The sequence below is a fragment of the Etheostoma cragini genome, chromosome 8 (assembly GCF_013103735.1).
Source record: "Etheostoma cragini isolate CJK2018 chromosome 8, CSU_Ecrag_1.0, whole genome shotgun sequence".
NCBI classification, from domain to species: Eukaryota; Metazoa; Chordata; class Actinopteri; order Perciformes; family Percidae; genus Etheostoma; species Etheostoma cragini.
The window spans coordinates 9584957-9610809 of NC_048414.1; the positions used below are offsets into that span (position 1 = coordinate 9584957).

Consider the following 25853-nt stretch of genomic DNA (forward strand, 5'->3'; position numbering starts at 1 on the left):
ATATGTATATATATATGTGTGTGTGTGTGTGTGGTTAGTGATGCAGGAACTGTGTTGTATGGCCATTAAAAGCCATTTAGGACAGTTGTGACTCCTTGGCTTAGAGCCCCGAGGAAACAGGGGAGATAAGGAATACTATGGCTTTTTCCTTTGGGACTGGAACTAACTGGTGAAAAAGGTACCACAACACACTAGGGACCCGGATATACTAGACTAATACAAATTTGCTACATACAGCAGTATCCATGCTTTATGAAAACCCCTCCCCTTCATTAGTGAGCGTGCAGTGTAATAAAACAGGATGCCATTAGAGGACGATTCCAAAATAATCAGGCAGTTTTACTATTTAGCTGGGACAATGGTGCCATAGCCAGATTGCTTTGACTGCTATTTCTAAAACATAGAAAAAGAGATGCAAGTATGATTAAACTTCAAATTTGAAATGACATTAAGGAATCAGTAATGTGTCTATGAAGTCTTGTGACTTAAATGATGAAGATTTTTATTGTGTTATCTATTTATTTTATTGTGTATTATCTTTTTGTGCAGCACTTATGAAACCTTGTGTTTGTTAAAAGCGTGCTGTACAAATATAGTGGATTGGATTGGATTGGATTGAAGAAGGTCATTCAAAAGCAACATGACATGCTTTTACCACGAGATTAGGAGCAGCCTAATGTGTGAAGCTTTTTTTGCAACATGTAGGATTTAATTCCTTTAGTCCCATGTGATAACAGGTAAACTTGGTATGCAAGCTGTTGTGGAAGCAGAGGATTCAGATAAAAGTAGAAATATCCCAATGTGAAGATACTTCACGTCTGAGTAAAGGTCCTGCTTTTAAAATTGGACTTGAGAAAACATAAGAATTGTCTGCAAAATGTACTTAAACTATAACGTTTTTTTTAAGTACTGATTATGGAAGCAAATTAGCCCTTGTTTATGTGTTTACTGATACATTAGTAGGTTTGTACTACATCAATGGAATGTACGATTTTATTTAAAAAAAAACATATATAAATAAATAAATACCATTTGTATCTGCAGTAAATTCGTCAGAAATAAGTAGGCCTACATTATTTCCCCATACAATGTAGTGGCGTAGAAGTCTAAAGTAGCAGAAAATTGACTAAAACTATGTAGGCATAGTGTAGTAAATGTACTTTGTTACTTCACAACACTGCATTAAATCACTATATGTGAATATGTTTATGTCTTTATAAAATGTTTCCATTTGCATGTTGTTACTCTATCTAAACCAGGACATAGGTTACGTTCGTCCCATTCTTAATAAATACATCAAAGTACATATCTAAACAGTTGATCCGAATTGTGCTTATTTTCTCTCGCACCTGCTTCCAAACGCCAGTAGAAACAGCCCAGTTGGCCGAGAGTGGACAAGGCAGGCACCACACCTCCTCTGATCCGGCACGTACACGTGACATGCTCATATGCAAGTCCACCAGGTCCCTCCCTCCTCTTCTAATTGGCTGCTGAACAGGCGCTGTGTGTTCTCATTGGCTGTGGAAAAGTGCCCTTTAAACCAAATTCCATTACTGTTGTCTTAGAAATATGACGTCAAATGTATCTAATGTGATGAGCGCGAGCCAAGAAATATGGGAAAGTGGATGTCCAAAAGAAAACTTAGTGTTGAAGATGGTAGGTTACTTTAGTAAGTGTTTCATGTAGTTTTGTTTTTGTTATGTCATTTTTCCTGTTTTTTCGGCCAAAGCTTTCATAAATTCAGTCAGTTTTAATTGCTTTAACTGACTCATCATAAGGGCCATTTGAAACAAAGTTGTTGTGAACGAGTCAAACAACAGCAATAGCCTATATCAACAACCAATGGGTGTATAACAGTAATACTCAGTAAACTATGGCACAATACACGTGGCTCAAATTAATTTTTTAAGTTTACGAAGTAAACAGGGAGTTTCCTACTTATTCTAATGTTTTGACGGCGGTTTGTGTGTGTGTGTGAGAGACAGAGAGAGAGAGAGAGTGAGAGAGAGAGATGGAGAGAGAGAGAGAGAGCGAGAGAGAGAGAGCGAGAGAGAGAGAGAGAGAGAGAGAGAGAGAGAGAGAGAAGGAGGGGAAGGAGGCAGTTTGTCAGATTAGGGGAGGAGTCTCTCACTGACAAGAGGGACACTGGCTTTTTCACTGAGTTTGTCAGCTCCCCCTAAAATAGCAGTCAGCGTGTAAATGTGAACGTAAATAACGTTTATCCACTGGAGCCACCGATATAGCGTGTCTATACACGGCGAGTGACTTGGGAGTAAAGGTGAGTAACGGAAATAGAAACAATGTTGCGAAGTGTGGCAGCGGTACTGTAGCTACAGTGAGTGAGAGTAGAAAAGCGCAAGAGGGAGACGTAGAGAGGATTTGGGAGACGGAGACGTTTACTGTACATCTATCTGTCTATTTATCCGTCTTCTCTGGGGTTCGCGCGGAATTAGAGATGTAAAAGCTGTGTCGTGTCATAAAACATCAGTCATGCTGTTAGGGTTTTATTACCGTAAAAAAACGAAACAACAAAAAAAAACAAGTATGTGTTTGAAGGGTGCAGTCAGACGCGCGCGCGCTGTTGATATCAGTCAATTGCGAGAAACTTTTACTGGATTCATCGTCAACAGTTATACGTCGGTGATGTCGGTCCAAATGTGAATAATGACTCTTAAAACTCCCTCATGGTTAATCCTGGGATCCAATTTGTAAAGGTCAAACTGTAATATGTAAAACAGGCGATCCTCTTGCATCGTTTGGGCCAAATAGTAATGTGTATATAATAACACAGTTGGGCCATCACAACAAATGCAGGCTACCGTTCACACAGTGAATAACACTTCTGATATGAAGTTTACAGCAAATTGTATGTTTGCACATTATCCCAACTTCTAGAAAATACAAGTTTGCTACTTACTTTTACTTTAAATACAGTAAATTATGTTTTTATATTAGAGTTTTTTTGCCTTTTGGTGGTAAAGCTTGCCAGTTTTGATCATTTCTTTCAGTGATACTAAAATGTAGATGGTGCTGGTGCACGGTGACATCACACTCGCTTATTGCCAGTGTTGTCTGTATATCTGCAACACCCAATTCAACAAGAAGAAACAAGTTGCATGACATTGTGCCTAAACTCATTTTATTTGGGCTCTTTAACTTGATATACAGCAAATATGTCCTTATACTAGAAAGTGTATTTCTTGATTAGAAAATAAATCTCTTAGTTATTACTTTATTTAAGAGATAATTTGGGTTAATGGCTGGTTAAGGCGGCTCCCAATCAGGGGAATTAATGTAAAACTTGAAGGTATTGTTGTCTTGATAGACTTTAAGATCACACTTTTTATTTTTTATTATTTAATGTGTTAGGCTATGGGACGTTGTGTAGTACATTTCAGAGAAGCCGTATGGTCAGATTGGTAACAGAGTTTGTGAGAGAGGATCTTTGCTGTCTGTTGGTTCTTTGAATCGGGAGCACTCTTATGACCTCAACCCCTCGCCAGAGTGGGCAACGGCCAACAGTAGGCTGACCTTTTCAAAGGTGTTTTTGAGCGTATGCCTTCACCATGCACGTCTCTTTAATATTGTAAAGAACTGCAGCAGAAAATACAACTAGCATAACCTCAGTATGTGCTCTATTCACTTCTTGTTTTACGAGTTAATATTGTTATGAATCAAGTCTTTACAAATGTATGGTTGTCTGACATGTTGCAACTTGTAAAGTGTGTTTTGTGTTATTGAATAGACAAAAGACAGCATATTTTGTAGACTGCCAAATTCAAACTGTGTATCAGCATCCATAGAAGCTGTGTATTGTTTACTTACATACTGTATATTAAAAAATAATTTTTACCCAAGTAGTAAACATTTTACTACTTAATGTATATCCCTCAGTTTCCAATGAGAATTTTTATTGTTAGAGTAATTCTTCAAGGACATGAGTTGTTGCAGCAGTATTAAAGCATACTTGCATTTTTCACTGTCCATTTAATGTTACCACTGTTCTGATGACATGTAGGCCTACATTACCAAACCAGCTGGTTGTTAGTGATTTCTAAAGCAAAGCAGTAAAGCACCCTTCAATCTGTAGACATTAGCTTCTGTGCTGCCCCGGATCTCGCCAGTAATGGGCCTTGTTGCTCATGATCCACATCACGTGAGCTCTTATGTCTAATGTGTTGATGAGGGATTCTTTCAACGCTGCTGAAATGAATATCACTTTAACAATTTATGTAGTGTGTTAGTCAAAGGAATGAATATAATGTCTGTGAAGGCACAGATAGAGCCCTCACAAATATCTCTCTCATGCATGTGGGTGAACTGTTGCTCTCACCTCAGAGACCCCAGATGTTCTTCCTTTGCCATTACGCAAACACACATAGAGAGGTTTGATAATATGTCTATTAGATTCCACCCTGTATCATTTAATCAACGAGGTGTTGATGAGGTACATAGATGGATGATTTTCTATGATGACTACCACTGTTTATTAAATGTTTTAGCCTTGTTACACGTTATGTTTGTGTGCCCCTGCACATCTCTGTGTATGTGAGGAAGTGTGTGTTAGCGTCTTTAGCACAAGCTCTCAGTGAAAAGGGAGAAATGAGAGGTGGTGACGGTGTGAGGAACGGGCAGCTGCAGCATCTTTTACTGCACTCCTCATCCCACTTCAATCTCAGTGTCTCAGCTTCTCCTTCCAGGAGAAATGTGGAGTGTGTGGGCGAGTCGGATCTGCAATTAACGCTGGTTGTCAGAAAGAGAATGCTGGCGTTTACATGATGCCTCTGAATCACTGAGTGAAAGTCTTTCTCCTCCACTCTCCTCCTCCCAGGACATTTTTCCAAGGAGGACAAAAAACACCATAAAGCTGAAAGCCAAGGATGTATCGAGTGAATAATATGAGATAGAAGCTGAACATTCTTGGTCCAATAAAGAGGATAGTGTTTCTTTGATTGTTTCGTAAGCCAAGATGTTCTTTTATACTGCAGAGCTATTACTGTAGCTATTAAATTACAGTGATTATGGATATAACCATAGTTTTAGTATTGTTTCTATATTTCTTAATTTTTGGCATGATTGTGAATCTGTTTTTTCAATCTACCGGCTTTATTTAAATATTTAGTTTTGCAATATTAAAGTGGCATCTATATAGGGCTGATTGTTATCTAAAAGTGAGCTTTAAGTACTGTTGAGATTTCTGGTGAAGAGTGGACACTTTCTTGTTTGGTTTGGCCAATGAAACTTGCTGTAATAAGATACTGAAAGTCCAGACAAGTTCAAAGGCATATGCATTGAGATGATTGGAGACACCTTTTTTTTCTTAAATGAATGACTGTCCCTTATTTTTCTTTGTGCAGTTTATTTTAAGTTAAAGATTTTCCTTGACAATCACAAAAAGGTGACCTGATAATAATCAGTGTCACATTGTAACTATTCAGCATTCTGTTTGACTAATAAAAACATCTTAGTAATATGATTCATTGTTTATTGGAGCTCTATCATCAATATGGAGATTCCAGCGTTTTCCTGTGAGACCTGGAGGTTGGATGCAGAATCTTGAGCCTGGCAGATAATGTTTGAGTCTGCAGTACTGGAGACCGTCCCCTGTCGACTACGAGAAAAGGCTTGTGCAAACAAATAGCTGGCCGTTGGTGTACAGAAAACCAATAATCTGACCTAAACTAAACATTTAGAGCAGAACATTTGACATAATTTGAATTCAAGTCAAGAGACACATATTTGTAATGGGTTTGGTTACTGCTATACAGGTCACTGGGCCTTTGGTTGGCACTGGTACCTCACTGCAGGGAGGTCCTGGGTTCCGTTCCTGGCCCTCTCTGTGTGTGTGGTGTTTGTGGTGCCTGTATTAGACAAGGTCTTCATGTGCTGTGATCATGAGCCACTGATCTGGGTGTGAACTAGCACAGTGTGTCAGACAACAGCAACATGCTAAATACTACTTGCCGTTTTACATTGAGTAGTTGATTCAAAGTTAACGGAATTTTCATTTAAACTTTATTAAACTTCAAACTACAGTGCATATACTTCTATACCGTTTTTAAATATCATTGGGTTGATTAATATAGTTCATACTAGGGTGATGCTTATCTATGAATTTATTTTTACTTTCCAAATATCTATAATTAATAAAAGCCCTAGTTACTGCTATTAAAAGTCATATAGTAACTCTCACATTAAATAACAAAATATCCCTGGATTTGGAAACTCCCCTGTAAAAATTCTAGTGTTGTTGAGTCCATCTAATAACCTGAGGGAAGCTCAGAGGGTGAATATATTACTCGCTGAGGTACTGTTTGTATAGTGAGACAGCCAGCAGTGACCTTTCACCAGTCCTGGCCTTGACTGAGACCTCTGGTGGTAAGCTACCCCGTTTGGCTAACTCAGCACATGTGCTGCTTAGCAGGGCAGAGAGCTTAAGGCCCCCTGCTTTTCCAAACAAGGCCTGCCTGGAGGTCCCTTCACCTCTACACCCTGGACCACACAGGAGAAGCAGCAGGACGATCCTCAAGCTCTAAATCCGCTGCTGATCTGCTTTTGCCACTATGATCCCAGCCTGTCTCTTGCTCCACGTCCATACTGTACTGGTCTGATAATCTGAATACAAACACACAAATGTGTGGTGTCATGTAGCCACTGTAACCAGAGTAGTGTCCCAAAAATAACATTTTTGTATTTTCAACGACTGGGTATTCCCAAATCGATCCAAATCTGATTCACAAGGTCCTGATACAATTACGTTTCTGATTTGTTTTGATATCAATTAGGTTTGGGACATTTTAGTTACAATACCAATTACAGTATGCTTGGATATAAAAGAGAATATCTTAGATTATCTATAAGAAAACCTTTGCTGTAAATTGCACAAGCAAGAAGCAATACTCAAATATGCTCACAATGCACCGGGTTAATGTTTACATAAAGTATTGACCCCCATAAAGTTTGTGGTGGGTCATACATCCATGGTGAAAAGGCATATATTAAAAGACGGATTACTGAGTTTTAATGATCAATTTCAGATCAATCAAACAAAGATGGATATTAATTGAGAATCGATTATTTTATCCCAGCTCTGGTATTTTATAATTATTGTGTTTTTAGCCTCTAACATGCAAAGCATAGTGCATCATGACTTCTGAGTTCCATCAGTTGCTGGCCACATTCTCTAATGAGAAGAAAGACTAGCACATGCACACTATGTGGTTCGGGAGGGTAAACTGTGGAAGCATGTGGTGGATAGGTGCAAAGGTGATAATTTTGAGAAGTCAAGTCATTTAGCACCTTTCTAAGATGCCTCATCGTCCTCTGGCTTTTTGTATTGCAAGAAAAACCACAGTGCTGCATGTACAGGGCATATAAGCCAAATGTGTTTGTCCTGTGGTTGATTAGTCATGGTTTCTTTTAGGTTGTTTTCTTATTGTTGTATACATGAAACGTGAAGCCTGCATGGAGACGTTCCAATAGTGAGTGACTTTGTGCTACTCAGTACTCTGGTGGTGTGAAGTTGAATCATGTACAGAGCTGTAGTTTTACTGATAGTTGAAAAGGAAGTTAAGAAAGACATCTCTTTGCTGAGTTGCATTTAAACTGAATTTTAATGTGCTTCTGAAATAAAAAACATAAATCAAAGGAATATATTATAATCTAATTTACTAGATCAAAAGATCTCCCATGATTGCTAATATACCCCACTGTATTGAATTCCTGATGTTCTACTGTAGATGTTAAAAAGCATCTCTCACTGGAGATTTAACTTCCCTGGCTTTGTACAGAGTCAATTAGGTAGAAGCATCAGGAAAAGAGAAACAATTGAATTGTGTGCAAAGTAAACTTTCTTCAAAGTCTGGTAAGCTCTGTGTGATGAAGCTGTTTACACCGTTGTTATGGGGTGCTAAATTAGGCGATTTGAAAAACATTTAATCTAGCCTCCTATTATGTTGACCAAGATAACAAGAAGTAGAGTCCATGGAAAACCTAACGCAATTGTGATGACTTAAAGTCCTGTAGCTGCTGGAAGGAAGAGTTGGACCTAACGCAGCTGGAGTAGCCCTGTGGCCTCCTAAGCTGCAGGAAGGAGGTCCGGCCCATGATATCGTTGTTTTTCTGTTTTGTCTGAGAAGCTTGAACCAGAACAGCTGGGGGGGATGTGATTCCTCCCATTATTCTGCAGCTCACATCAACCATAAGAACAGGGTAAGGGAAGTGACACAGCCCTCACCGGTCTCTGGAAGCCCACCACAGGGCTCTGACTGGCAGTTCAAAGTTGTCTTCCTTTCTGCTGCAAGGGCTTAGCTCTAGCAGGGTAAACACTGCATCGCCTCATGTATGTTCTTTTTAGCTAGGGCAGCAGGCTCCAAACTATTATGCATTAGAACGAGGTACAGTTTGTTACGTTGTGTGTGCCGATTTATGGATGACCTTCACCACTTTAGGGGAACTGTAAGTCTTGCCAAGTATCACTTTTACTAACCATGATATAATTTCTACACTTGTAACAGTTCAGACCGCATCCTTAAATATATACGTTACTCCTCTTTACTCATTAAGTGGACACAATTTCAAAATCTTTGCACTTGGATTTGTTATTATTTATATTCAATTAAAATTAGTCTTTTAGTATCAAGAATATTCAGAAAAGTATTTCATTGCATCTCCAATCTCTACGTCCCAGTGCTCAAGAGTGTGACTGTGATTGTGAGTAAGGTGTTATGTATGCCCGCTGTTAGTGCGTCTGCCCGTCTATCCTCTCCCCCTTTCTCCCAGTCCACTTTCCATCTGTGTGCTGTGGGCTGCAAATGTAGTTGAAAATGGTGTAGTGTTTCCACTAGTGAGCTGTTGCCAGCCTGTATTCATGTCAGACTGTGTTGTTCTTGATTTAGTTTCCCTCTGCCCCACAACCCTTGTCACTGGTCCAACTGCCGGAGGTGTTCAGAAAGTATATAAGGGTTGAGAAGGGAGGAGCGGGGGACATCCATCACCAGCCGCCGGCCCTGGTACTCAGGACCAGAGGCTATCAACAGTTTGACTGAGAAGATTCCTGGAGAGGCAAGCAGCAGCAGGGCCTGTGGAGCTCTTTCTCTCTCTCTTTCTCTCTCTTTTCCTTTCTCTGTCTGACTCCCTCTATCTCTATCACACTGTTTGCACACAGTGTTCATGTGACAGCTAGCACACATCATCTGATTCGGGAGGAACTGTGGGCTGTAGAAATGCCCCTAAGATTATTTGCTCGGTGAATGCCGTTCATTGATGTCAATAGATTTTTCAAATTGAGATAGACAGGAGAAAAAGTATTTCAGATTCAAGTCAATTTCCCAACTTGTATCAGTGATAAAGACATAATGATATGCCTTGCACATTCCTTGTACCTTTCGCTCTCTGAAAGGCTTTCAGGTAGAGTCTTCTATTGAAACGAATGTTTACTGTTAAAACATCATCATTCCCAAAGCAGACTGGTTATTCAAAATGAAAACTGTCTCTCAGTGTGACATTACAGAAACTTTATAATCTAAAAACCTATGACAAACCCAGATTCTAAACACTACATGTATGTGTCATACTGTACACACATTTTCCAGAAATAGATGAGCAGTGGCTTTATGTGAAATGTTTTACATGAAATTAAATGTGTTAATAGCCAGCCTGTGTGAGATCATTAACAGATTAATTCTATAACATGAAATTGTAAGAAAAAAAAATCAATGCTACTTTAGCTAGCCCCTTTCACTGTTGTTGTGAGTCATGGATGGCCATCCTCACTGCTCAGATTGCATAAACCTTTTATGTAATAGAACACTGTGGGAAAGAGGCATCAAGTGGAAGATAAAAATGGGGAGAGAAAATCAAATATTTATTCTGAGCTTTTTAAATGTTTTTTTCCCATTAAAAGCAGATTTTTGCTGAACTTAAGCAGTAACTTTAACCTTAAACAATATGGACATGTACTGTATGTATACCAAAAACGGTTGTCTTTCCGCGGCGCTCACTATTTATTTACTTAACTCTGCCGGCAGATCATCAAACACTGGGGGTTTGAGTTGAATATCTGGAATCTCAGTGTCTAATTTGGATCCACAGTGTTTACAAAGATGTGTTGAGATCGGGTAAATGTGCTGCTGCTGAGACACATTATGCATGACGTCCCTAATATCCTTACACTGTGGATTCCCCCTGGAGGAAGATCTTGGTTCATCTTTGCTGTTTACCATTTCTGAGTTGCGGTCTGCGCAACATCAAAAGGCTGCCATGGCACTTAACACAGCTCGCAGGGTTTCCTGGGAGGGTGGGGGACTGTTGTTCCCTATGGTGTTGGCATTACTATTGTTCCCTGGTGAGAAGTCCATCTGATGATAGACAACCATGCAAATGGACTCATGCCATCGAACCACATCAGACAACAGCACGATACTGCAATGCTATGCAAATTTATAAACCTCTAGGATCATGCACGCATTAGTTTTATTTGTGCGTGTTTATGTGTGCAAGTGATAGAAAAACAGAGGGGCCGGAATATTTTCTCTACCAGTTTACATCAAGTTATATCTTAAAAACCAAAGTAATGAAATCATAAAATCTGAGACTTAGATGTGTAACATTTGAATTGGCATCAAAAAAGTTTGACACAGGAAATGTTTATCCATAAAAAGTTCTGAAAACTGATACTGTGCCATGTCAAGACATTGACTTGTTAAAGTGACATTCTGTCATAAGGAATGTTGGTGATGGAGGGCTTTTGCTCAGAGACATAGTTTGTTAAACCGATGGCACTGATATGAAGTGAGTACTCAGCTATTAGTCTGTCAATTGCATTGTACCGATATAGCATGACTTACTGTAGATTGGCTTATCAGAAATGATGTCTAAGGTTTAGGAGGTTAACCTGTTGGATAAGTTCTGAGAAATACTGTAACAGTTTGAAACTCAAGGAGGACACTAGCCACAGACTATGTCTCTCGTGTATCACCATAACATTCAAGTTACAGAGCTGAGCTTCCATGTGTTCCAGAAAATAAATACCCAGCAATCTTTGAAAATTATAGAAGGTCTTTTAACACTTATTGTTGTTCTGAAGGTATTTTCAGAATGCTCAAAGACACCATCTGAATAGAAATATGTCCAGTGAAAAAAATGTTTCAGCCCTTTTCTCAAATTGCAAGTAGATTTCCTAATCCAGGAAAGCGGAAATGACATACGTCTTTGCTCTTTTTGTAAAATACAAGCATAATATAAATGCGACATTTGGTATGAAAGCGAGTAAATATGTAATTTCTAACTACCATCTTTATTTGGATTAGAAAAAAAAAGATGAAACAGGTTAAACGTTATTTTTAAATTGGTTGAAAGGAATATTTTTTCATCTTGATGGTTAGTAGATCGGTGTTAATTGTTAATTGTTAAACAACCTTCAGGTTTTTCAAAGATGGCTGTGTAATTATCTTTTGGAAACTCTGATGCTTAGCTCTGGGACTCCAATGTAACGGTAATACTAGATGCATAAACTAGGGCTAGTAGAACTCTATAGCAACTGTACCGTAACGTCTATGATTTCTCAGGTGTCAAGCGCATTCATTTTTAATGAGACATAATTCCTCATCCTACTCTTGCATCAAGGAAGTTATCATCATTTTCTTTGTCCGTAAAAGTTTCACTCAAAAATGCAACAAGGGATTTATGTTGAGGAGGAGAGGAGCTTTTTTACATGAAATGGATATAACTGTTAGGAGAGGGTCATCTCTTTATCCTTGAGAAACTGAGAATCCATTCATTGGCTGGGCTCGAGAACCTGACTGACGCAAATGGATCATTGGGAATAGAAGTGTCCCAGCAGTAATTATGTTACAACGCCACTACCGCACACTTCCACTAAGGTGGGATGGGATGGGCGCGGGATGCTTCTTTTAGTCTTGTTTCCCTTACATCTTTCCACATAGTTAACACAGTCATACTGTCCTCACTCTCCCACTCTGTCTGACTCTCCCTCCCTTCCTCTCCTGTTTTCTTTCTGTCTTTTTTTCATACACACACCTGCTATCAAACCCAAACACACACATGAAGCGCAGTGGAAAGTTTCTAACGTTTATCCTGCTCCGTTGAGCGAATTCCTCCTCCCTCTGTTTAACCACTCTTAAAGTAAGGAAAAAGTTGGTATCTGATCATGTCACCTATATGTCACTGTTGTCTTCCTGGCCTCTGTATCCAAGCTGCCTGTGCCTCCAAACTGAAGCAAAAATGTCTGTTTCATTTTTTTCCTTGGTATCCAGGGCTCTGTGGCACTAAGTCAGTTAAAAAAGAGACATGAAATTAATGTAATGTCAAAGGCGTTTTCATATGAAACCCCAAGGCACTTAGTCAAAGTCACCTTGCATAGTCCTCCTGACAGTACAGTGAGAGTGAGATGGAGGATGTCTGTCTGGTAATGCTGTCAGCACATGATGTCCTTTGGTTATTGGTTGTTATATCCCCTCATTGTCATTCAGATTTTTTAGATTGAATAAATGTCCAGTATTTATTTGAAGAGTGACATAATTTTCCATTCGGTTGGCTGTGTAACGTGGCCCAAAGTGAAACATTTTCTCAGTGAGAGCAGTTTCATCCTGTGGGGGTTTCTTTCCTTTTGATGTCATTTTGGAGGTGATAAGTAGCTTCCCGTCTCCTGGTCCCTGTCTTACAGCACCATCCCCCATCCCGAGCAAGGTGCTAGCAGCATGGAGAGTTGTTTGAACTTGCATCGATCCAACGTGGGATTACAGCTGGGTCATTGGAGAGTTGGACTCAGCTACCAGTCATCAGGGCAGATTAACCACTCGCTGTCTGCTTAGCTGCCATTTCAGTGCAGGCTCTCACTGCTGTTCATTGTGACTGTCCCTACTCTGCAGGTCACTGTCTCCTTTTGAACAGTGCTTTGTTATATCTTACTTGATTGAGTTTAGGTTTGGACGGATTTAATATTCAGAAGAAACGTTTTGCTTAGTGAAATTAGATAAGAAAAATCCATGACAACCTTCTTGTCTTTAAATCTGTAAGCAATCATTAAAACATTTGCCAGTCTTGATTTTACAATGTCAACATTTTGGCCTGCAGATTTTTATATTGTGCAAACCATGTGTGTGTTTGATTTTCTCTCAACATCTTCAGGGTATGTCATAATCATTTAACCCTTTCCGTTGAATATTATTTAAATCATTCAACCGGTACGAGAAAAGTCACCCCAAGCCTTGCTTTACAGAGGAAGGGGAAGGGCTGCAGAAGGTCCATGTTTTTCAGACTGCCCCACCTCTCTCTCTAAATTTCTCAAAGCCTCCTTTTTCACTTTTTTATTCACATGCCCTTGCGATAGCTCTTATTAATTATATCTCATTAGTTGCCCTGGAAACTGAGGTGAGGGAATGTATAACATGGATTCAAAGAAAGAGAGAAAGAAAAACGAAAGCAAGAAATTGAAGAAAAGAAAACGCAAGAAAGAAAGGACGGGGAGGGATGAGAAGAAGGGATGGAGAAAGTGGTTGTTGAGGGATCAGCCGTGTGTCAGATTAGCATCAGGAGACATTAACACTAGTGATGCTGCTGGGGCCACAATCCTGCCTTTCACTGCTGGAAAGGGAGATAAGCGTGCTCTCACAAAAGGGAAAGCGTGAGAGGGCTGGCTTGCCTCCGCTCCCCTCAGGCCAACAGTCCCATTTACAGGTACAGCACCTCCTGATGAAAGCGAGAACAAAGAGGTGGATGTTCATTTCCTACTGCGCTGGTGTCAAAGCTCCATTGAAACAAATCTGTAAAACTGTGGATTTAGGCTGCTTCGCTTTATGTCTCCAGTCTGCCAGAAGCTAAGCACAATCGAGCCACAGTGTTGACACTTTGGGGGTTTGATACACTTAAGAACGTCATGGATTTATTTCACAGAATCCCAATTTGCACATCAGATTTCTGCGTGAGGCTTTTGCATGCTATCAGAAATGGAGTTCTGTCATAATCATGTTGTTTCAATGTATATTTACTAGTATTGTGAGAGCTGTGATTCAGTCTTACGCAACCGGTTGAGTGCTTGAATAACAAGGAAAGGTCTCTGCCTGCTAATTGTAAAGTGAGTGGCCGAGAGCTAGGAGCGGTGTGTGCACATCGTCCAGCCTGCATAATGATCCTTCCAGTAAACATAATAAGCACACAGAGTGAAGCCACAGGAGATGAGCCTCTGTTGTTGTTTAGTCTCAGACTCAAAGTCAGGATGGTAATAAGGGGAAAGATCAGAAAGAGGTCCCTCCCTTTCATTCTCCTTTCCATCTCCTACCAGCTCCCTCTGACTCCCCCGCAGAGGGCATGTAGAAGGGTCCTGAATAACAGGAAGTGGAGGGGCAGGAAGTGGAGTCTTGTCTGCCCACGGCCTGTGGTAGGATACTGAGGCTTATGCTGCCTTGCACAGGAAGCACAACTGTCACGGCTATGCTCAAGACTTTGGCTGCTGTCCATCACCTTTAAAGAAGTGGAGGCATGCCTGCAGCACATAGTGGGGGCTTCTTAAATGCAAGTGAGATAGGATGAATCTATTGAATAAACTTTATTTGAGATGTAAAGCGTAAAGGATAATAGTGGTGTGGCTGATAGAATAATATTCACGTACCGAATAACACTGGCCTCATTTTTTTGTTTAATCTGCAAAAACTGCAACATGAATCTACTGTGTAATTTTATGGTACATTTTATATAGGACAACAGTTAAGGGAGTAATACCTCAACTTTGTGTGGACTGAACACAGGCTTACAAGCGGGGAGGGAGGAGGATGTGCTGGATCCAGTATAATTACACTGGGAATTGAGCATGTTTTATTGATTGTGAAAGGGCCAGGCCTGTCACCAAGCCTCCCAGTGTCTCCATGGTCCGTCTTAAGGGAGGAGGAGGCAGAATGGCCCACCTGTCATTCGACGAGTCTCACACCTGGTCACGGAGGTTCAAATTGGCTCTGTTTAGAAACGATTGTAATAGTAACTTTCGAAGAGACAGCGTGCATGTGTGTTTAACAGAAGGTGAAGTAAGGCATGGACTCGTTCTGTTCGACATGTCATATTGACTTTCTGTCTAGCTGATATGGTCGTTCCTATGGCGACGTATTCTCTGCACATTGATTTATGTGTTACAAATGTTTGGTAAGCAACTTTCAGTAGTGCTGGACTGGTTTTATATCAAAGTGGACCAGGTGTATTATATCAAGGTCTTTTAAAAGACTACATGACGAGATGCTGTTTGTGCGTGTGTACAAACCAGGCATGTACAAATTTCTGCCCTCACAACAATTCCAATCCGATATTGTTTAAATTCCATCATTACAATGTATTAGCCTTATATCATAGGACAGACCATCAAGGTTTGTCTAGTACTGTTTGTGCTATAGGATTACTGGTGTTGTGAACAGATAGAGACCTTACAAATGGCTCTAAGCTGCTGTGAGCAGGCATGCTCAGGTGGTGCTCTGATGTTGCACTCGCTGTCCTCTGTGCATCCACATAGAAAAGGCTCCCCTTAGTATAATTACATGGTGCTGCATCTGTTTTCCCAGACCAAAACTGACCTGTTAGACAACGTAGTAAATCCATTACTGTTTTTTAACAGAAGTTTCTCAAGGTTTGATAATTATAAGCTCAAAAAGGCCAGACAATGTCCATAATGTGTTACAAAAACAATATGGAGTAAATCATTTCTAAATCATTTTAATTAACGTTCCCAACGTTGGTTGGTTAGCTAACCATGTAAGTTTTTTCTGATTTCACAGAAATGGCCGGCAACTGCCTTCATATGTTGTGTGATGTATCAGTTGAAAGCTACATTGAACTTTTTTGAACAACTTTGAAGCGACATTGTGTAAGAATTTCTCCCATATAGCGGTGAAATTGTATATTACAACCAACTGAATATGACTTTTTAGTCCCTCCCGTTTCGAACGCATTTCAACTTCTACGGTGGCCGTAATGTTCCAAGGAAGTACAACTTCCTCCGTGAATGTTTCTTCCAGTGTAATTATACTATCATGTTTTTGTTGTTTTGGTAACATTTCATTGCTAACATCAGCTATCAGGTTCCCAAACGAATGCAAGCTAATGTTAGTAAAGTATCAGCGTGATCCTCAGCTTCAACTGGCCTTAAAATCTGTCGGCAGATCGAGCAATCGAGTAATCTCCCCTTGGCATTCGTCACGGTGCCAATGAGTTTAAAAGTGCGAAACGTGGAGGTATGTTCCTTTTTGGCTAATGTATTTTCAAGATGGAGGTGAATACCCACGGGGTAAGTGACTCTCCACAAAGCATACCTCCTAAGGAGCCATTTTGCCGTCACTCGCTGTTAGCATTTCATTGACTTCCATTCATTTTGGCATCACTTTGCCAGTGAATATCTTTACATCTGAAGCATTTAAAGACTCTATTTGTCTATTGTTTATTTCTGAAGAAACACAACAATGATTAAAAGGCTCCATTACCTTGTATTTCAAGTTATGGCTTCATAGCAGGCGTTTCTGTAAAAATTTGGCTGACAATTGTGTCATAACCACGCAACTTTCTGTCGCATAGTAGAGGAATTACCGTGCAGGCACAAAGAGCTTGGTGGCAGTTTTAACTTACAATAGCTGTTTGAGCCTGTGCCTATGTTATCTCCTAACATATACCTACGCTCTCCGTCTCTGCAAGATTCGGAGTGATTGAGATTTCTCTTTGCACAGCTACCAGAAGACTTACAACTTTCAGACAGGTTGCTCTCACATCTACACCTCGAAGCTCAGTCTGCAGTTACAGACAAGCGAGTTGCTTTTATGTATCCTGAATGATTCTGAATGGCAGATTCTACGCTTATTAGAATACTTTGATTAGTTGGTGGGAGTAATTCCACATGAATGAGCACACATTTGTGAAAGAACAAAGGTTTCAATCATGTGTCTGTTATGCATCAATCAAGTATCAATCATGTGGCTGTGTCTTAAAAGTCTTGTGTTGTCCTGTCTCTGCTTCCAGGCTCAGTTTGCCTTTTCTCTTTTTATGTTTATCTATTTGTCTCTGGTTCCCACATACACACGCACACACGCACGCATGCATAGACACACACACACACACACACACACACACACACACACACACACACTTACACACACACACACACACAAACACACACTTACACACACACACACACAGAGGGCGCATGATTTGAGCCATAAACAGATAGTCTGTCCCCTCCAAAACCAAAAAAGTCACCAGAAAGTCAGTAGCACGCACAAACATGTTTTTTGCTACAGTACAGACATTTTCCTCCTTTGAAATCTGACCATGTTCTGAAATGTCTACCTGGGAAGTCGTGACAGCTAAAGTTTCTTTTCTTTTTTTATTGCGTTATTTGACCTAATATGAATGATATGATAAACCACAGCATTAGATAAAGTGATCATTCAAATTATGAAAAGGAGGTTTTGTTAGCGACTAACTTTGATGAATGTGAACACAATAAGTTGTGAGCGTGGCACACCTGCAGTCTGCAAGCCCTCCCCGCTTGTCATATTGTATCTGTGTAAGAAATGTCATGACACAGTCTATTATTCCTGTAGACTTGAAATGGCCTGCTCCTCTGCATAAAGGGAAAGAAAAGGATGTGTGTAGGCTATGTGTGCATGTGAGAGAGCTCAGGTTACATTGATGGACACACTTGCCAGCCTCAACAGATTATTACAGATTAGTCCTCCTCAGATAAGCTCCTCTAAACCAAGACAAGTTCACAAGAAGGTGCACGGATACTGTAGAATACTGTAAGCTAATACGTTAAAATTCAAAGGCAACAATTAAAACTTTATGTAGGATCACTGAGAGCAAGCAGTGCAAACCCTCTCAATCAACGCAGATCACATACTGTACTGTACTTTATAATAAATTCTTGAATACAGTTAGTAATTCACCAGCATTCATCCCATTCCAGTACATTCACTGAGGGTTCAATATTAAACAAACAGAATTAAATTTAATGAAATCACTTCTTGCAACTTGAATTACTATTGCTTTTGGGTGGCTCAGGTATGTCTTTGGGGGAGTGGAACACCCCCAATCCTCCTTTTCTTCGAACGCCATTCTGTCAGTGTGTGTTTGAAATGGTGAATGAACATCGTCATTCTCCCTGGTCTGTTGTGATGTGGTTTGGGGAAATTCTTCGTGATCGTTCAGGCGGTTACTTTCCTGTCTCAGACAGCCATGCGTGGGTAGTTAGCGAGGTGATCTCAGTCAGGTTTGCCTACAGTGGAGCCCCGATTCAGACAGCCAGACACCATAATGCCAGTCCATCTGTAACCTATAATGACTGTGTGCCACTGGAACCGGTCATTTTCATTTTCACTGCCAATTCGGCCCCTGGCTTCCTCGCCTCACAACTGCTGACTGCATCTAATGGCCTAAGTTGTTAACCTCTCTACATTTGTACTCATAGGGGAAATGTAGTTGTTTAGACATTTTCTGTTTGCTGGGTGTAAGTGATGGATCTGCCTCCGGGGAGAGGGCTATATCTCTTCTTGCAGAGAAGCAGAGACAGGACAGAGTTGGATGTCCCCTGGCGAACAGTAGGATCTGAACCACTGGCCAGGTTACAAGCTCATGTGGGACTATAACCCCCACCCTCCTCACCTCCCCTGGCTTCTCTTCCAGCCCAGGAGATTTCAACTACTGTCAACGCCAGACTGGGTGCTCTCTTAATCATCTTAAGAGCAAAGCTGGGAAGGGATGAGAATGGGTCAGCTGAGGAAAAGCAAGGAAACGTGGCTGATCTGTTTCTGCAGGCAGGGGAATATAGTCAAACTACTTTTATTAAGGTGAACATAGCTTCGTAAAAAATAGACATAGAATGAATCTTTGTAGCAGCCCGCTAGATAGACACATCACACACTCGGGGAGGAATGTTTTACATAGCTCTTTATTTTGCCGACTTCACATAGACAGGGCGTATTGTGTCAGACAGATCTCACAGAGTTCATACGCTCAAACCTGGCCCAAGGCTCTCAGTCGCAAATGTCAGTCGCCTGTTCAGTCTCTCTAACCATGAAAGTCTTTTTTCTCTTAGTGTCAGCATCTTCACTTCGCCCCCTGCTCTGGCTCGCTACTGTTTTTAAAAGGGAGAGCATGATTAGACAACTCGCTACAGGTGTGAAAATCAGTCCCACCCTTCATGCTCACCTGAGCCACCACCTCCTTCCCACACTCTCTCTCTCCCCACATCCCCACAATCTAGTTTCAGAAGTTGAAGCAAAACATGTCTGTGCAGTGTAAATGAAACTACAGCCAGGAGTCAGTTAGCTTAGCACAGAGTCTAGACACATATTGTGTTACTGTTGGAGAGAGCCTGGCTTGCTGTTTTCCCTTTTTACCACTCTTTATGCTAAGCTAAGCTAACCTGATGCTTTATGTAGACTCGCATTTAACTGAAAAATAAAAGTGGTAAAATCTTCTCAGCTCACTTTCCAGAAAGTAAATAAGAGTATTTTCCAAAATGTCAAACTATATCTTTAAAATATTAGCCTCTAACATAGCCTTTAGAATTATCAAGTTACTTTTCGTTACTGGTTCCAACCAGTGGTGAAAGTATTTTGATGTCTGAATGTATACTTTCAACAAGTGTATACAGTTTACAAGTTAGTCTTGTATCGCTGCTGCCGTGTGAGTGTGAAGCCGTCTTTCAGTGACTTTAGCTGTGGTTCAAGTGCAACAGCAGAGAAGATAAGGGCACACCATGTGGGTCTCATACTTTCTGAATGTGCTTGAGAACAGAAAGCAGAGCCCTCCGGTGCTTTGAAGTGCTTAAGGAGACATTGTTGAGTGTCAAGTTAACTTTCTTCCCTCCTCCCTTCTCTTTCTCTTTCTTTTTCTTTCTGTCCTCTTGCAGATTGTGGTGGTCTGTCAAAGAGCACATTGCGAAGACAGAAGAAAGACAAGAAGAGAGACTGTTGCACGATGTGCTAAGAGAGTGCAGTAAGAAATCGTGTTGTTTTTCTGATATTGTTGAAGTGTCAGAGAGACTGGAAACGACGCAGCTATGGGGCGGAAGAAGATACAGATCACCAGGATCATGGATGAGAGGAACAGGCAGGTGAGTGTCAAAATTTCTATCTATCTACAGCACTTATTTAGAAGTTCAAATACAGTTTCTGTACAGTAATGTAAATATCATAATCAAGTTAAATGCTACTGCATCCTTTCTTTGTGTCTCAGAAGACAATCAGTTCTGTACCTGTTTGAAGGTTACAGTCTTTGTCTGTTTTCCTTCCTGCCTTGGACAAGAGTTCAGCAGCTGTCATAGTGTACATGGATCTAAACAGACATACCGCCCTCCCTAAAGTCCCGGCCAGCTGAACAGGGACCATGACATTTCTTTGTCAGTGCGGCCGTATTTACAGACATGATTCCCCTGCCACCCTGCAATTTCAGCCAGAGAAGTTGATGAGGCAGCAGGAGCACTGGGCTGAAGCGGGGGCCTCATGGCGTGGGAGTGAACTGAGGGTAGCAAGGAGCACAGCGAGCCGCCTGTGGCCTCCCCACACTGTAGGGCTTGTCCCCTGGCCTGGCAGTTTGGCTGGGCCCCTTTGCTATAGCCCTATGTGTTAGCAGCTGTTTGGTAGTAATTAGGAGCAGCCACTGCACCACAGCACCCTCTCATTTGCAGGGTGGGTCAGCAGGACACACAGCACCCTTCTCTGCCTTGGCTACACTGGTCTCAGCTAGCCGCAGAAAGGCAGAGAGCTGGAATTCACTCTGTCTGCTCATGTTAAATATAAACTCCTAAACAGCAAAACACTGCACAAAACAGCCTAGGTCTGTTTGAAAGAAGAATGACAGACTCGGATATCTATAGCAGGAAGGCTGGGTCCATTTCTTTTTTAGCTACGCTCTCTTTGATTTACAGAGCTAAGTTGAAGGAGCGTGATCACAGTTTTTGATGAATTACGCCTATTAACGAAGATGCGTAGGTTTCCAATAGCCAAAAAGAATGCATCTTGTCAATGCCCCCTCCAAATATAATTTACATTCCTTCACAGGTGGAACAACAGAGCTACAGTAGTGCATCCTCTTGTGAGGGTATTAACATGATACGGTACCAGCCAATTGGTACTCTGACCCTGTCTTTGTCTGTTACTCTGAGGCAAGCAGTTTAGCCAAAGTGCAAAACAAAAATCTACACCATGGGCCAATTATCAGTATAACACCTGGCTCTGCGTTGGATCCAAGAAGGAGAGCAGGAGAGTAATTACATTTGGCTTGTTGCTGGTATCTACACCGTTTACAATGACCTGGGACATCAGGCAAAAAAGGAAGAGAGAAAATTACATAAAAACAGGTTGTCAACTGTTCGCTAGGTGAGCAAGTGAACCCGTCCCATGTACGAAGGGAGTGTGGGAAGACATTTAGCTGTATTGTTCCACAGAAAAGTGGAACTGCAGAGAGAGACGTTGCTTATTATTAATGTGTCTCCCAAAGTCGAGTGTTTGCTTCAGATTTTAAATGTCTCACTGTATAATTTGTGAGAAAGTTTATCAGCGGAACACAGGCATTTCCGTTTGCATTTAGTCATTTCGAGCTGGCTCAGCAGAGAATCTGCTGTGACAATAGGTCGTGGTGCAAAAAGAAGGCTTTTCTATAAAGTGATGTATGCATTTGTGTCTTTTTCTCTCTTTTTTCCGTGGGCAATGAAGCACACAGTGCCATCTCCCTGGGGCGTGCTCCTAACCAAGGGGGAATAACCATTAGCATATGGTCCCCATTGTCGGGAGACAATTTGAATCTTTATCTACGCCACTCTGCTGCTAGCTATCCATACGCTTAGCATTAAAATGAAAGAGGCCCGTAAGTGGGCTAATTAGATAGTATTGCTATACAGGATGTTATGTGGGTACAACGGGGGCTCCCTTGCATTATCACTGCAAGTGTTTTAAGAGAGTTGTTAACCTTTTAGGATTTATAACACCCAGTGTGGCAAAGGCTAAGAAGGTCTGTAATTGCACAATCTATCAGGAATTGTAAGTGTAGACTTGAGACAGGCTGTTAAGGTAGCTGATATTTTGCTTCAAGTCATTACTTATGTGTATAATGACATAATTCAGAGTAATGAAGGGTAATGTGCAAAAATGGCAAGTAAGAATAGATAAAATATTGCGCAGTTGCATACATCATGTGTGAGGTAGAACTTGTTACGCAGCTTTATGTTCACACAAAAGTGTGAATCCATGTCTGCTGTGTGGTCTTGCAGAGATGTACAGAATGCGACATGAAGGCAGCAGAGGGCCTGTCATGCATACTGTAGGATGGTAAAAAGCCAGTTGCCTGAGCCATTCCCTGCATATGTTATGGCCCTCCAACACAGCGGCACTCATCAGCCAGACTGACACACTGATTGCAAATGAATGCTTGATAACAACCATCATAAACACCAGCACGCCTTGGTTGATTCTCCTCATTTACAGTATTCACAGCAATTATTACAGTTTGAGTCACAGACAGATATGCTCCCATTTATCATACACTATTATCTAACATTCACATTTCTCTCTGTTTCTCGTATACCCACACATACAGTACAGTGCCTTTAAAGTGGAATCATGTGGACCAGCGAAATTTGGCCCTAGAAAAAGGAATACTTTTTGTTTTGACTTTTTTTTTTGGAACTCAATGAGCATTTATCGGGTCTTTTACCTTCTTCTCAGCAGCTGTCATGGTGTGCGTGGATCTGCAGGGGGGATGATGGTGGAGAAAGGAGGGTACACATTAGTCTTGTAAGTTAGTGTAGGGAAGAGGCTGGTGTAGTGAGCAGTGTTCTAGTGACGTCCTATGGATGCCATTAAGCAGGCTCACTGGGGGTAATTGCCCAAGTCATTAAAAGTTTGATGATTTGGCTGCTGGGTGGAGGGTTGCCTGCCTTTGCTGTGGCTCATTTTGGATTGTACTCTTGCACTTCAGATGCCTGTGGGCACAGAACAGCTCTCTCTCTCTCTCTCTCTCTCTCTCTCTCTCTCTCTGTCTCTCTCTCTCTCTCTCACTTCCTCTCCTGGGAGCAAGACAGCACATACCGCCCATTTTTCAGCCTTCACCCATTCTTTTTCTGAGCGGCCGTCATTATTTTTTTGGCAGGTAAAGAGCTTGTTGATAGACCAGGGACAGAACAGAGTAACACTGTTAAATGTGACAGACAGCGCATAGATTATCACTGTCAAGATTATATGTAGTTTCCATAAAACTACGCTGAAGCAGCAAGACACGAATTTGGGTGATGGTGATCGTATTTTTGCTGTTGAGCTTGCACCATGTAATACATCACTAAAATGCTCACAGATTATGTACAATTATTCACAATTTTATTAACACAGCACACTGTCTCTTATAACCATTGCAGTTTTCAATAAATCAAAAAAGCCAATAGTCTTTAAACTGGATCATTCTCGTTATTGATTAAGGATATTTCTAGGAAACTACTTACGTTTAGTTAACTAACATGTCATCCTCTCCAAAAGAATCAGTCGCGGCTACTGTATGTTTCAAGGTCAATCCCGCCCAGTAGACAAGGCCTTTGTGCCCTCAGTTGTCCTCATGGGGGTCCGGGGGCAGTCCTCTCTCCCAGAGAGAGTTGATCCAGGCAGACAGATGCAGTGGCCCTGGCCTGTCTCCCAGGTCTGCACACTCTAGCACTGCATAGCCAGGGCAGCAGCCACAGGGCCCGGGTCACTCTGCCAGCTGGTGCCAGACCTCTCTGACTCTCAAGCCCACTCTCATGTCTGCCATGGGGGCCATCAGAGGTGACATGAGGTTCTAATAAGGCTGCTAACTCGTCACCCCTCTAAAGGTGTTAGTGATCCAGGCATCTCCTGCCATGCCCCAGTCACAGCTGCACTCAGAGTCCCAGATGTCATGTTTGTTATCTTGGTACCCCTGCCTGAGGACAGACATTGATAGACCTTTTGATTGACACATCAACTATGTGTGGATGTGTTTGTCAAGGTTTGTTGTAGCATATGTTGTTATGTACTATTCAGTTTTCTGTTGCAGAGTCTGTCTTGTGGAGGATGAAACCGATACAACTGAATATAGCTGTAAAAGCATGGATGACAGGCGCATATGCTTGTGCTAAAGATTTTAGATGCATTTGTTTCAGGAAATTTATACATAGATAGATGGTTGTATTTGGCAAACCCAGATATCGAAATTTACTTGTGATTGTTCTTTTAAAAAGTGACTAGAGCTAGTAAGCCTAGTTTCTCCGGAAGGCAAATTAATTTATCAATTTATCTACAATTGTATCTGTAATTTCCACTTTGGTTTTATTTTTTCAGTTCCTGTGAATTATCATTTACGTGACCTCTCCAAAATTGAATTTTGGCATATAGGGTGAATCCTGAACCCTGTCTATTATGTCTGTCTACATATTGACAATTTCTGCATGATATGATTTCTGGATTTTGCACCTTAGAACACTTTTTTAGAGTTTTGCCAGCTAAAACACATACCCAAAGTATAAAAATAACTGAATTACCAAGCTCTATTACTACAAATTCTGGTAATGATGATGGGGCACTTGGAGAGAAGTTGGGAGTGCAGAAAGTGCAAATTGAGAGCAGAATTAGTACTTCATCTTGAGATTGTGAGAGCTTCTTAAAAGGTCAGGGTGTTTTCGCCTGGCACAGTCTAAATGAAATGCTTTAGTCACTGATCTATCTGCTATTGTGTGAGCTGCTGTAATGACCTTATCAAAAGCAGAGAAAATTGGAAACACCCCAGTTCATTGGAAGTTTAAATCTGGCCTCCCTTCTCTTTTGCCCTGACATTATATTTCTAAGAACATGGTACAACTCAACTTTACAACACTGAGGCTAATCCTCGTCATTGTAAATTACATGAATTAGTCAGGGAGCAAGACTACATGTGTACCACATCTTACTATAGGAGCGACTCAAATTTTAAAAAACCACATTGAGTGTCTATGTGGGTGTCTTTGACTTGGTAAACCATAGGAAGGCTTTGCCAGTGAACCTCCCACTTGACCTCAAGGATGTTTGTGGGTTTCCACTGTCTCACCAGTCACCCCAAAGAAGTTGTGGGTGGATGAAGGTTATATTTATGTATGTTGATTTTTATGCTCAGAGCTGTTTTGTGTCATGTCATAACTGTATCAAATTAAGCTGCTTATGCTATAACAAAACGAGAAAAATAGGGCAAAACTGTCCAAAAAAATCTTATTTCCTTATTAAAGGTAACTGTGTGAGTAAAGAAGAGTAATGTGATTGTCACCTTTAATGGCAGTGTGAGCAGCAGCTGGATTTTATAGAGTTACTGTGTTTGGGGCTGGGGCAATGACCAAGTCTCGGTGCTGCTGCTGAGGTTGAAATGAAGCGGTGCCTGGGTCAGCAGCCCTGCACTCAGCATTCTGCTAAGCATCCAGGTGGAACAAAGTCCTCGCTCAGCGTCTCATCCTGGGCTTCCTGTTGAAAGGTGACATCTCCATGGCTTAACAGCCACATTCATCTGCTAAAGAGCATACAATTTGTTAATCATTTTCCCACATGACGGTCCCTGCTTTCCAGTTGGTTAGGCAAACAAACAAATATGCAAGCAGGCAAATGAGTGGGTGGGTGGGAAGCCTTGTTGTTTAGTCAGAGGGAGTCTGCCATTGCCAGACCTGTCTCCACAGCACCGTGTCAGTGATGGTGCAGCAACCGAACACTTGCTAAATACTGTAGCTCACGGAAGTGGAGGGACTTTCTGCGTAAGAGATGCGCCAGAGTTCATGCTGTATCACAGCCATGTACATTTGTTGAGCCAGACTAAGTCAGATGAGACTAGTATTAGCTGCC

The 25853-nt window shown here is 41.2% G+C and overlaps 1 protein-coding gene across 11 annotated transcripts in view; it reads left to right on the forward strand.

The window, feature by feature from the left end:
* Nucleotides 1-25853, forward strand: part of mef2aa (myocyte enhancer factor 2aa) — a 63672-nt gene that overhangs the window by 1914 nt on the left and 35905 nt on the right. For 8 of the 11 annotated variants that reach the window (XM_034878808.1, XM_034878811.1, XM_034878813.1 and 5 more), the window contains exons 1-2: nt 2101-2278; nt 19904-20107. In XM_034878808.1, coding sequence (XP_034734699.1) covers nt 20054-20107 — 54 coding nt within the window. In that variant the 5' untranslated portion in view covers nt 2101-2278; nt 19904-20053. Of the gene's footprint in view, nt 1-2099; nt 2279-19903; nt 20108-25853 lie in introns of those variants that run through there. The other 3 variants (XM_034878802.1, XM_034878804.1, XM_034878803.1) reach the window with 2 other exon arrangements.